This window comes from Eulemur rufifrons, chromosome 15 (genome assembly GCF_041146395.1).
Source record: "Eulemur rufifrons isolate Redbay chromosome 15, OSU_ERuf_1, whole genome shotgun sequence".
In the NCBI taxonomy this organism is placed as follows: domain Eukaryota; kingdom Metazoa; phylum Chordata; class Mammalia; order Primates; family Lemuridae; genus Eulemur; species Eulemur rufifrons.
In genome coordinates this window covers 81,328,506-81,339,285 of record NC_090997.1, presented here as the reverse complement: position 1 = coordinate 81,339,285, position 10,780 = coordinate 81,328,506, and the positions used below count along the sequence as shown (strand labels likewise).

The following is a 10,780-nucleotide window of genomic DNA, read 5'->3' as shown; positions in this document are numbered from 1 at the left end:
AAAGTCTGCACTTGCCTATGATAGTATGAATTTGTGTGTGCTCTTCTTTTTGCCTGGATTGTCCTTTTCCACCTTGTCTTACTGGTGAATTCTTATACATCTTTCAAGATTCTGTTAACACTTCTTCTTTGGAATTGTTCCCAACCTCACAATAAGCCACCCTGGTCACTGAGCTTTCATGGTGCTTTGTATAAATCTATATCATAGCACCTCCTACAGTGTCCTGGGAAGGATCCCACTTTTTGAGCTCCTTGAGGGAAATTCTATACCCTACTCATCTTGGTATCTACAGCATCTGGCACAGTACCTGGCACGTGGCAGCCTCTCAATGAACATTTGCTGAATGAATAGTATGGGAGAAAAACCTCCAGATTCTGAATTAGGATATCTGGACCTGTGATACTTACAATTACTTATGTGACTTCGATTAAGTTTCTTTAATCTGTGAAATGAGGAAGTAGAGCTAGATTTTCTGCAAGAGCCTCTCCAGCTTTAATGGTTGACACTATCGCTCACCATAGAGGTTGAAACACATTTTGGCTGATCACAGAATGTTTTATAGAAATGTAAGAATATTAAAAAAGGGAGAGATTTCACATAAAAATATGGATTTCCACTACATCTTGAAAAAGCAGATATTATAATTTGACTATATTGGGCCAATATTCCTTTAAAAGTCCACGATGGCTCTCGCTGAATCGCACTGCCCCTTTAGATGGGTGTGTGTGCCTTCTGCTTGGTCGGCACACTCACCTCTCTCTATGGCCCCCATTTCAGGAGGCAGAGCAAAAAGGTTGTTACTGATCATCACACTTGTGCTTGTAGTTTTTGTCAGTATAGAAAAGATACAGGAAATATTTCTTGTAACCATTGTTCTGTCAAAAGTAGAAAAACAGACTGAGAAGCCCTTGTCTTTCTTAGCCCTGGCAGACATCACTCATTTATGTACATATGTATGTAGAATATAAAACATCCTAGAATTTGCTCAGGTAGTACCAGTTCAAAATATTTTGGCTTTTGTTCCCCGCCCCCCCCCCCACCGCCAAGTGCATCTGGACTTTTGATATCACATGTCTTGATGATCCATCCTTTCAGAAAATAGTGTTGCCTTACTATATAGGCAAAGGCTAAGCCAATCTATCTTCTAATTAATTTGGTGAGGTGTTTCTTTCACTTGAAGCAACTGATGCTTTTCGTCTAATAATTGCGTTGTTTGAATATTTATCACTGGAACCGTCTCTACTTGTTTCAAACCCTGTGAAAACTACGCCCTGCCTTTCAAGGATGCTTAGAAAGACTTGTATGTGCTTGGAAAACTTGTCGACTAAGTGAGCACTCGGAGGTGACTCTTCATTTATCCTTTCATTGTTCCTGCTAGGATTGCGTATTTGCGTTTGCGTTTTTAAATGGAGCTGAGAATACGGTCTACTGCAGAGTTAAAGGTTAGGAAACAAAATAGGCATGAGCTGATGGGGCGGGGTGAAGACCCGGGTCCGGGGAGGCTGGCTTCACCCGATAAAGAAGACAACTGCCCTCCATCCCCTCTTCTGTTTTGCACTCCGCCTAAGGCGTTCACCATCTGTACGTCAGGCTTCAGTGAACCGCTCCGTTGCAATTTTGCTGATACCCCCATTCCTTAGCTTGGAACTAGAGGGGGCGGGAGAGGGTCGCCGTCACTCAGCCCCACGGGCCAATGGGAGAGGTGATAGCCCCGCCTCCTAACCTGGGCTGAGCTGCGGGCATGCGCACTGGGCGTCCCAGCGCCACCGCCCATCAGCTGAGAATTGGCCCTGGGGGCTCCGGGGCCCGCGGGTTACCGTGGCTGGAGGAGGAGGACGTGGAAGCCGAGGAGGTCGGGGTAAGAGAAGCCTGGGGAAGGGGTCCCTGGCCCAGCGCCTCGGAGGCGCGGTGCCACTGCGGCTGCTGCGCCTGATTCGTGCGCGTTGTCAGGTGGCCGCCGCCCTGCGCCCTGCGGCAGGCGCTCGGGAGGCGAAGGGCCGGCGCTGCCTGGGCTCCCGAGCGCCCGCTGCGCCGCATGCCCCCCGGCCCGGTGCGGGTGATCACCGCGTTCCGCATTCCTGACGCGGGGTTATGGTCAGGCGGCGCCCCGGGCCGCGCTCCCGAGGCGCCCTGGCCAGTGGCGCGCACCCGGCCGGACGGGCTCCGGAGCCGGCTCGGGCCCAGCTCAGGAATCCAGGTTCTGCCTGGAGCAAGACACGACCAGTTGACCTCTTCCTCTTTTTAACTCTCGGGTTGAAAAACACACTTTAGATTTCTCTTCCCGAATAGAGAGGAACTGAAAAATACATGGCCATAGCAAACGAACCGTATACGTTTAAACAAATGTTTTACATCTGCTTGGCTCTTATTTGTAAATAAATTAATTTTTCTTTACTTCAGGTCATTGCTTTCTGACTGTAATTATATATAATTTAAAACTTGCCCCAAATCTGGAAGAAAGGTAGTAGTGATGAAATGCTGTGCTGTTCAGTGATGTTGGAGGTGGTCGGTTCTTCTGAGGTGCCCTGAGCCGCACCTGGACAGAGGCTGGGAAGTGTGTCTTGTGATGTGAACGAGCCTCTGCTTTGCAAGTCACTTTGAGAAGTTGACCTCAGACTTGTGACTCGTTAAGAATTGTGGTCTAGTTTCAACCTTTCTGTAGAAGTTAATACGATAACATATTAACTCATTAACGTCTACATCATTTTTCTTCTGATGTTTGACTTTTGCTGCTCCTCATAATAAATCCATTTTGGTTATGATCTCAAACTTGAGCCAAAGTTCTGGTGGTAACAAATTAAATTGTAGAAAACATCCACAGTAAGCCTGGGTAAAGTTTGCTACGATTCCATTTAGCTTGAAAGTTTAGTGTGTGAAAGGGTGAAAAAAAATCCTTGGTATTGTGAACCAAAAGCAAATAGTGTAAATAGTTCTTTAGCTGAGCTAAAGAATACAGTTATAGTTTGTATAGAGAATACTCATGTTGTAGACTGAGCACCCTCACATTCAGTTACCGTCTATGTTCTGGGCACTGTAGACGCCACAAGATGACAAGGTTGTCTCTCTCCTGTTCCAAAAGTAGGAATTGATAACAAACAGTATACTGATTAGATCTATTATGCTGTTAGACCTAATTATACTATTTATTCTCATTAATTAGTGATGAGAGTTATGAAGTAGTAAGTTAGAGAAGAGATTGACAGAGAGTGGCGGGGTGGTGAGTTCTCACTTCAGATCAGAGGGGTCACTGGAGGCTTCTCAAGCATGTGATGAGATCTTGCTGGGGAGAAGGAGCCAGTCACATGGAGATCATGGGAAGAGCCTTCTAGAGATAGGAAATGGCACCCAGCAAAGGCTCAAGACAGCAAGAAGCGTGGGACATATAGGATCTGAAAGAAGGCACTGGAATTCAATGTTTCAGAAATGGCAGTATTTACTATAAACTAGGTGTGTGTTCTTAGGAAGCAGGTATATTTATTTAGTCATTCTTCAAATATTCCCAGGTACTGAGAATAGAGCAGTCCACAAAATAAACAAAAAACTGCCCCCTCTCCCCCAGTAACTTGACATTTTGGGGCACAGGGTGGAGGGAAGTCCAGTTGTTTATGCTGATGCTCATGATTAAGAAAGTGATAAGGACCGTTTCTTTGTGCAGTCTAAATTTATAAAGCATGAGATTTATATTTAATAGAAATCTTAAGCATTCCACAATATATCCAATAGTAAACGAGGGGAGTGTTTGACACTTTAAGAATCCATTTTAAAATTTCCTTTGTTCATTCTTTTGTGTTCTTTAGACTCAGTCTTGAGAAGAATCTCATTATGAGCGTTACACTTTGATCCTCCCTTCCCCTCTTTCTTTTTATAGTGTTTATATCTCTTCATAGAAAGATAATTATTGAGATGTTGTGATGAGCACTGTGCAATAGAACATTCTGTGATGACAGAAATGGTCTATACGTGATCTGTCCAAGTTGCTGGCCACTAGCCACATACAATTTTTTCAGCATTTGAGAGGTGTCTAGTGTGACTATGGAACTGAAATTTTTATTTAGCTTAATTTTAATTTTTAATTTTAAGATAAAATAGGTGCAATGTAACAAGTGATACACAATATAAAAAGAGGTAAATTGTGACATCAAAAACATGAAATGTGGGAGGGGGCAGAGGAAAAAAATGTGATTTTTTAATTTAATCAAAGTTAAGTTGTTCGCAGCTTAAAGTAGCCTTTTATAAGATTTTTTTTGCTTTTATTATTTCTAATTGACACATAATTATACATATTTATGGGGCACATGTGATATTTCAATACATGTGTACAGTGTGTAGTGATCAGAGTAGTTAGCACATTCATCAGCTCAAACATTTATCATTTCTTTGTGTTGAGAACATTCAAAGTCTGCTCTTTTAGCTATTCGAAAATATGCAAAAAATGTTTATTATAGACACCCTTTAGTGCTATAGAACACCAGAGCTGATTCCTCCTGTCTAGCTGTACCTGTGTCTGTTAACCAATCTTTTCTTATCTCCCTTCTGCCCTCCCCTCCCCTACCTTTAGTGACCACTATAATTTTAATAGCCCATTTAGTTAGTGGCTACTTTATCAGACAGTGCAGTTCTAGATAGTGAGTTATATAATTATTATTCTGAGCAGTGAAACTAGGAATTCTGAATGTGCTTTCACAAATATTTGATAAGAGCATTTTTTGTATATAGCAGCTCTGGACTAGGTACTCCAGACTGATGTGGAAAGCAAACATCTAAATAACGGGGCATTTACGTAGCCTGTATGCAAAGATCATAAACTTTTAAGTCAGTTTATAGTTGACTATGTATGTATTTGTATATATTTTTTTTTTTACAATAAAGGTAGCCATTTGGCCCCCTTTATTTCTCACGTCTTATCATCAGAAGAGACAACCATTGTGGCCTTTTGGGTTTCCCTTTATTAGCAGAATAATAGAGAAAAGGAGAAAGCTAGTCTGCTATGTTAACTTGATCAACTGATGTAGCTATCCCAAACCTGCTTCTTCATCTTAGGAGTGGGGATAGCAAAACTTCATATGGGGCTGCAGAAAGGTGGTAAATTTGGTTTTTGTAATTGAATGAGTTCACTTGACCTTAATTTTGTTATGCAAGAAAGCATTATGGTTTAGTGTTTTAAAAATATGGGCTCTAAAATTTAGTTTCAAGTTTTAGCTCTTTTGCTTATCTTAAGTTACTTATTCTCATTATGCCTCAGTTTCTTCATGTAAAAACATCACAATAATAATTATACTTATCTCATAGGCTCGTGGTAAGAATTAACTGAGAAAATAAATGTAAAAGTCCTAATTGCAATGCTTCAGAAATAGTAAGTTCTGAGTAAGTGTTGGCCAGTGTTAATCTTGTTTTATTTTTACATATCATTCTTCTCCATCATTAGCAAATTATTTTACATTATTCACACAAGACTGAGCTGGTCACCTTTGTGTCCTTTCTCTAAGGAAATTCCAGACAATCCAAAAGTAGCAGCTCTTTGGGTGAATGAAGCTCAATTATCTCACCAGCAGGAACTTTCTTAAATTTAGTTGTTTGAGTAAAAGGGTTGAGAAAAACTGATTGTGTTCGTGACTAAATAGTAGATTCTCTGGAGAGGAAAAAAGGTGGCCCTAAAAGAAAACAGGAAGAAGACTTAGCTAGACTGGCATGAGTTTTGAGGGTTAAGGAAAATGCTACAATACTATGCTTGAATTGACAGGACTGTGATTATACCCTCTCTTTGGGGGAGAGAGTAGGCCTCAGGTGATTGTGTGGTTGTGTGGTTCTGAGGCAAGTGAGGTTGTCATAGTCTCGTGCTGATGCTGGTCCTGCAGATGCAAGAGCAGATCATACCTTTCCTCTGTGTAGGGTGGAAAAGCACTTGGTCCCTGGATGTGCATTATCTCTTCTTGATCCCAGCAGCAGACCCAAATGCTAAGTGTCTCACCTAAGGTCGAGATTTCTGGTTGCCAGTTCCACTGACAGCTGAACAGGCAGTTGGTGATTTCTTGTAGCTTCAAAGACATGTAGACATTAAGAGAGAGTTAAGAATATGACTTAGAGAGACATAGTCTCCTTGTTAGACTCATTCATGTATAGTAAAATGGAACCACGAGGGTGGGGGAGCTCCCCAAGGAGAGTACATTAATAAGAAACAAGCATTTTTCTTATATAATATTTTTCTGTTGCCTGTAAGCCAATTTTTCCAGAGATCTAGTTGATAGAGAGGAAGAAGAAAGGAAGATATCATCGAGCAAGAGAAAGTCATCTTTATCCATACGGTGGACTATTACTTGGCAATAAAAAGGAATAAAGTCCTGATACATGCTACAATACAGATGGACCTTGAAAACATGCTAAGAGAAAGAAGTCAGTCACAAAGGACCCATACAGTACGATTCTATTCATATAAAATGTCCAGAATAGGCAAACTTACAAGGACATAAAATAGATGAGCAGTTACCTCTGGAGGGGGAGAAGTGAGGAGTGACTGCTAATGGGGATGGACTTTCTTTTTAGAGTAATGAAGGTGTTCTAAAAGTGATGCGGTGATAGATGTATAACTTGGAATATATTTAAAAAAAAACCCGACAGTCGGGATTGTGGTGGTGCTGGCAGCACAAGAACCAGTGGCAGGGACTCCAACAGTGTCTGCCTGGCCCTCTCCATGATGTCCAAGGCCAAGGAGGCCAAGAAGCTGGCAGGCCACATGGTTGTGGAGAACCACGTGAGGAATAACCAAGTGCTGGGAATTGGGAGTGGTTCCACAGTTGTCCATGCTTTGCAGCGAATAGCTGAAAGAGTGAAGCAAGAGAATCAGAACCTCGCCTGTATTCTCACTTCCTTCCAGGCCTGTCAGCTCATCCTGCACTATGGCTTAAACCTCAGTGACCTGGATTGACACCCAGAGATTGACCTTGCCATTAATGGTGCTGATAAAGTAGATGCTGATCTCAATCTCATCAAGGATGGTGGAAGCAGCCTGACCCAGGAAAAGGTTGTGGCTGGCTATGCTAATTGTTTCATCATGATTGCTGATTTCAGGAAATATTCAAAGAACCTTGGGGATCAGTAGCGCAAGAATCCCCATTGAGGTCATCCCAGTTGCCTATGTCCCAGTGAGCTGAGCTGTGAGCCAGAAGTTTGGGGGCATGGTTGAACGCCAAATGGTTGTTAACAAGGCAGGTCCCGTGGTGACAGGTAATGGGAATTTTATGTTGGATGGGATGTTTGACCGGGTATACAAATGGAGTGAAGTGAGCATAGCTATCAGAATGATCTCAGGTATGGTGGACATAGGCCTGTTCAACAACATGACTAAGAGAGTCTACTTTGGGATGCAGGATGGCTCGGTGAACATAAGAGAGAAGCCTTTCTGTTGACCCTGCAAGGAGTGGAGTGTGTTTGCCTTGAGTCTCCAGCCCACAGCCAAGGTGGATGGATCTCTCTAGGAGCCTTTGCCTTAATGTATCTGTGCCAGGGTGAATAACTGGCAGGGTGGGTGGTAGGGGGGTGGTATTTAAATCTAGTCTTCTGAAGTATTGTTATTAAATGTCTTTTTAAGAAGGGAAATATAAGCATATATTTTTACTAATAAAATATTCAGTTTTCTTAATGAGTAGAGCTTGATTTCATGTTTTATATGAAACATTCCCCTCCCCCCCAAAAAAGGGGAGATGAGGGGACTGTCTTTAAAACCTTTGACTTGAGCCTGTTGGTTAAGCTTCTGAATATTGGATTTACTGAGAAATGAAAATGAAAACTTTTCTTTAAGCCAGTAAAATGAAGGGCCCAGCCAGCAGTGATATCCTGATGCTTTACTGGACACTTTGTTTACTTGTCTGCCACTCTCTTTTTTGTTTTTAGTTAGTTTTCATTGTGAGCATGCACAACACCTAGTTACATCTTCAGATGAGGTTTACAAAAGTCTGTTGGGTAGAGCAGTGTGGTGTAGAGTGACTTGGAGTATAAGCTGTCAGGGAGAAAATGTGGTTGCATTTTGCTAAGATCAGGGGGTTTCTACAGCTCCCTGCTATTGGAAGCCTTCACCAGAAATGCTTGCCAGTACTGCAGAAGCACTGCTGGGAAATGTGAAATATCTGTTTCTTTAATGATTTTATTGTTAATTTTCTTTTTCGGTTTCTTTATTACTACTTGCATGGTTTGGCATCAGAAGTCATCATCTTTTTATATTGTTTGCAGATTGAAATAAAACAGTGTGGTGCCAAAAAAAATAAAAAAATAGGATTGTATACTTTAAATGGGTGAATTGTGTGGTATGTGAGCTCAATAAAACCATTTTTTTTTTTTTAATGCAGAATTTAGAGATCCAGTTGGTGGTTTGTAGTGCTCAGTTAGTGTTGGCCACATTGAATCCCCCAGTCTGGTCTTGTTCTGTCTGAGTCCGAGTCCAAGGCTATCTGGAAGAAAGTTTATTTCTGCTGCCCCACTGCAATGGTCCAGCTGTCTGACTTGAAGTTTGAATTTATCCTTTTACGAAATTGGTTTTGGGTTTATCTCTAGGGTTTGGTGGGAGCCAAAGTAGATAAACTGGACATGCAGATGAACTGGACATGTAGAATGATGAAGGAGATTGGAGAGCATCTTAAAGCTCTCAAGACTTTCAGGGTGGCCAGGCACATACCGTGATACACCAGAGTTCCAGGCATGGAACCTGTACTGTTCTTCTACTGATCTCAACAGTTCAGTTATTGTACTTCCTGCCAATACTATCTGTTAGAACAAAACACATACTTCTTTGTGACCTCCTTTCCCCTACCAGAAATCTCTAGTAGTTTCTTCTTGAAACATATTTAAACTAAACCTAGCATGCAGGGCCCTCTCTCTTCTGTGGCATTAGTTCTGTGTGGTAGCAAGCCTGGGTAGCTTGGGAATCAGACCCCTGGGGTTGAATCCCACCTCTACCGGTGGGTTGTATTACCTTGGACCAGTTACTTAGTCTTTATAAGCCACAGTTTGCTCATCACTAAAGCGGGAATAATGCTGCCTACTTTAAGGGGGAGGTTGTGAAAATTAAATTAGTCTATGTGAAATACTTTTCATTTCACAGATGTGTGATAAATGTTAAGTCATTCCTCGCTTTCCTTTTCTGTGTAGTCTCCCACTTGCCCCAGCCATGAATCATCTGATCCAGGGTTGGTCAGGAACCTCCCCTTCCTTTGGTAAATACCCGACTGTGTGCGCCCTTTCCATATGTTCTGGGTCTATCCACCCCAGTCTTCATGTCCTTGTCTTTGTTTTTCTCCATACCTGTCATACCCAAGCATCCAGATCTTACCTTTCTGTTTCATAAATTCTTTCTAGGCAAGAGCGATAGTGATATTTCATATTTGTAGTCTCTCTCACTTTTGCCTAGCATGTAACCTTATATTGACTTGAATTTTTTTGTTGGTTTACATTATTAACTTTATGCTAAACTTTTCTTCTACATGACAAACTTGATTTGCATAGATACTTTATCTTTGTTTTTTGTTTGTTTTGTTTTGCTTTGTTTGTGTCTCCTAAGTGCTTACTAGAAAGCTGGGTGTGTAGCAGGCCCTTAGTAGTGAGTTGGCTTACAAACTAACCACCAATAACTCAGCAGTATTACAGCGCACACTCAGTGAAAGATGGGGTAGGAGTAATTGCAGTTCTTTGCTGTGCACAGTTCTGTAAGCGGGGACATCCCTTTTCAACCTTCTTTCCAAACCCTGAGTGGTGTGTTGTGGATTGAAGAAGGAAAGAGCGTCATCTTACCTCCTTCCTGTAGCGGTATCCCAGTATCCCTTTTATCCTGAGATGCTGGCTGCTGGAAGAGGGAGGAGAGTCCTTCGTTCTCCTTGCTCTGCCAGGAATGTGTGATGAGCATTTTATAGGACATTTTTTCTCTTCCCAGTAGTTGGCTCTGCTATTTCAAATTTAACCTTTCCTGTTAAAATTAGAGACCTGTTAGTCATATGTTCCTGAGCTGTTCCTGTGTGTGTTAACTTAGATATAATGAAATTTCTAGGGATAGCCTGAAGTCTGTGTTCCGTTTAATAAATATTTAAATGCCTGTTCGATGCTAAGAGTTGTTTTAAATGTCGCAGAAAGATAAATAGCATGTGGGCCCTGACTTATAATTGTCCGTACTTTAGTTAAGGAAAAAATTTATAAATAATTAAAATTATACACAGAACAGGGACTTAATAATTCTTCCTTAGAGAGATCGAAGAAATTTTCAAACGGAATGTATAATTTGAACCTATTTTAATGGCTTAACATGTAACATGACTCTCCATTTTTTTTTTCATAGACATGAGAGTTTTGCTATCTGATGTGCTAGTTGGCCAGATTTCAACCTTGTTGGGTTAATCAGGTTTGTTCTTGTAACCTCCCAGATTGATAATTTGGAAAATATAAGCCAATGACTTTAAAAATATAATTATGTGTTTTTTCTTTTATATTATTTAGGTGACTGCTTAAGAAAACTGCACAGACCGCCAACATCTGATGAAATTAGTGAATAAGCAAATCAGTCATGTCCTACACTCCAGGAATTGGTGGTGATCCGGCCCAGCTGGCACAGCGTATCTCTTCCAACATCCAGAAGATCACACAATGTTGTGAGTTGAGTTTTAAATTGATTTTACTGATTGTTTAAATTCTTATCTAGACTTAGTGGAGGTTCATAAAAGGACAACTCTAGTGAATGAGAGGGCGAGGAGCATTCGCCTAAGAACAGATTTTAAAAAGTGATAACTGTTTAGAGTAAATAGAA

General features: G+C 41.3%; 1 protein-coding gene and 1 pseudogene across 2 annotated transcripts in view; both read left to right on the top strand.

The window, feature by feature from the left end:
• The first annotated feature begins 1,745 nt into the window (after positions 1-1,745).
• Positions 1,746-10,780, top strand: part of STX7 (syntaxin 7) — a 46,699-nt gene continuing 37,664 nt past the window's right edge. The window contains exons 1-2 of one of the 2 annotated variants that reach the window (XM_069487360.1): positions 1,746-1,858; positions 10,474-10,625. In XM_069487360.1, the coding sequence (XP_069343461.1) occupies positions 10,541-10,625 (85 nt within the window). In that variant the 5' untranslated portion in view covers positions 1,746-1,858; positions 10,474-10,540. The remainder of the gene's footprint in view (positions 1,859-10,473; positions 10,626-10,780) is intronic. The other variant, XM_069487358.1, reaches the window with a different exon arrangement.
• Positions 6,632-7,403, top strand: LOC138395773 (ribose-5-phosphate isomerase pseudogene; annotated as a pseudogene).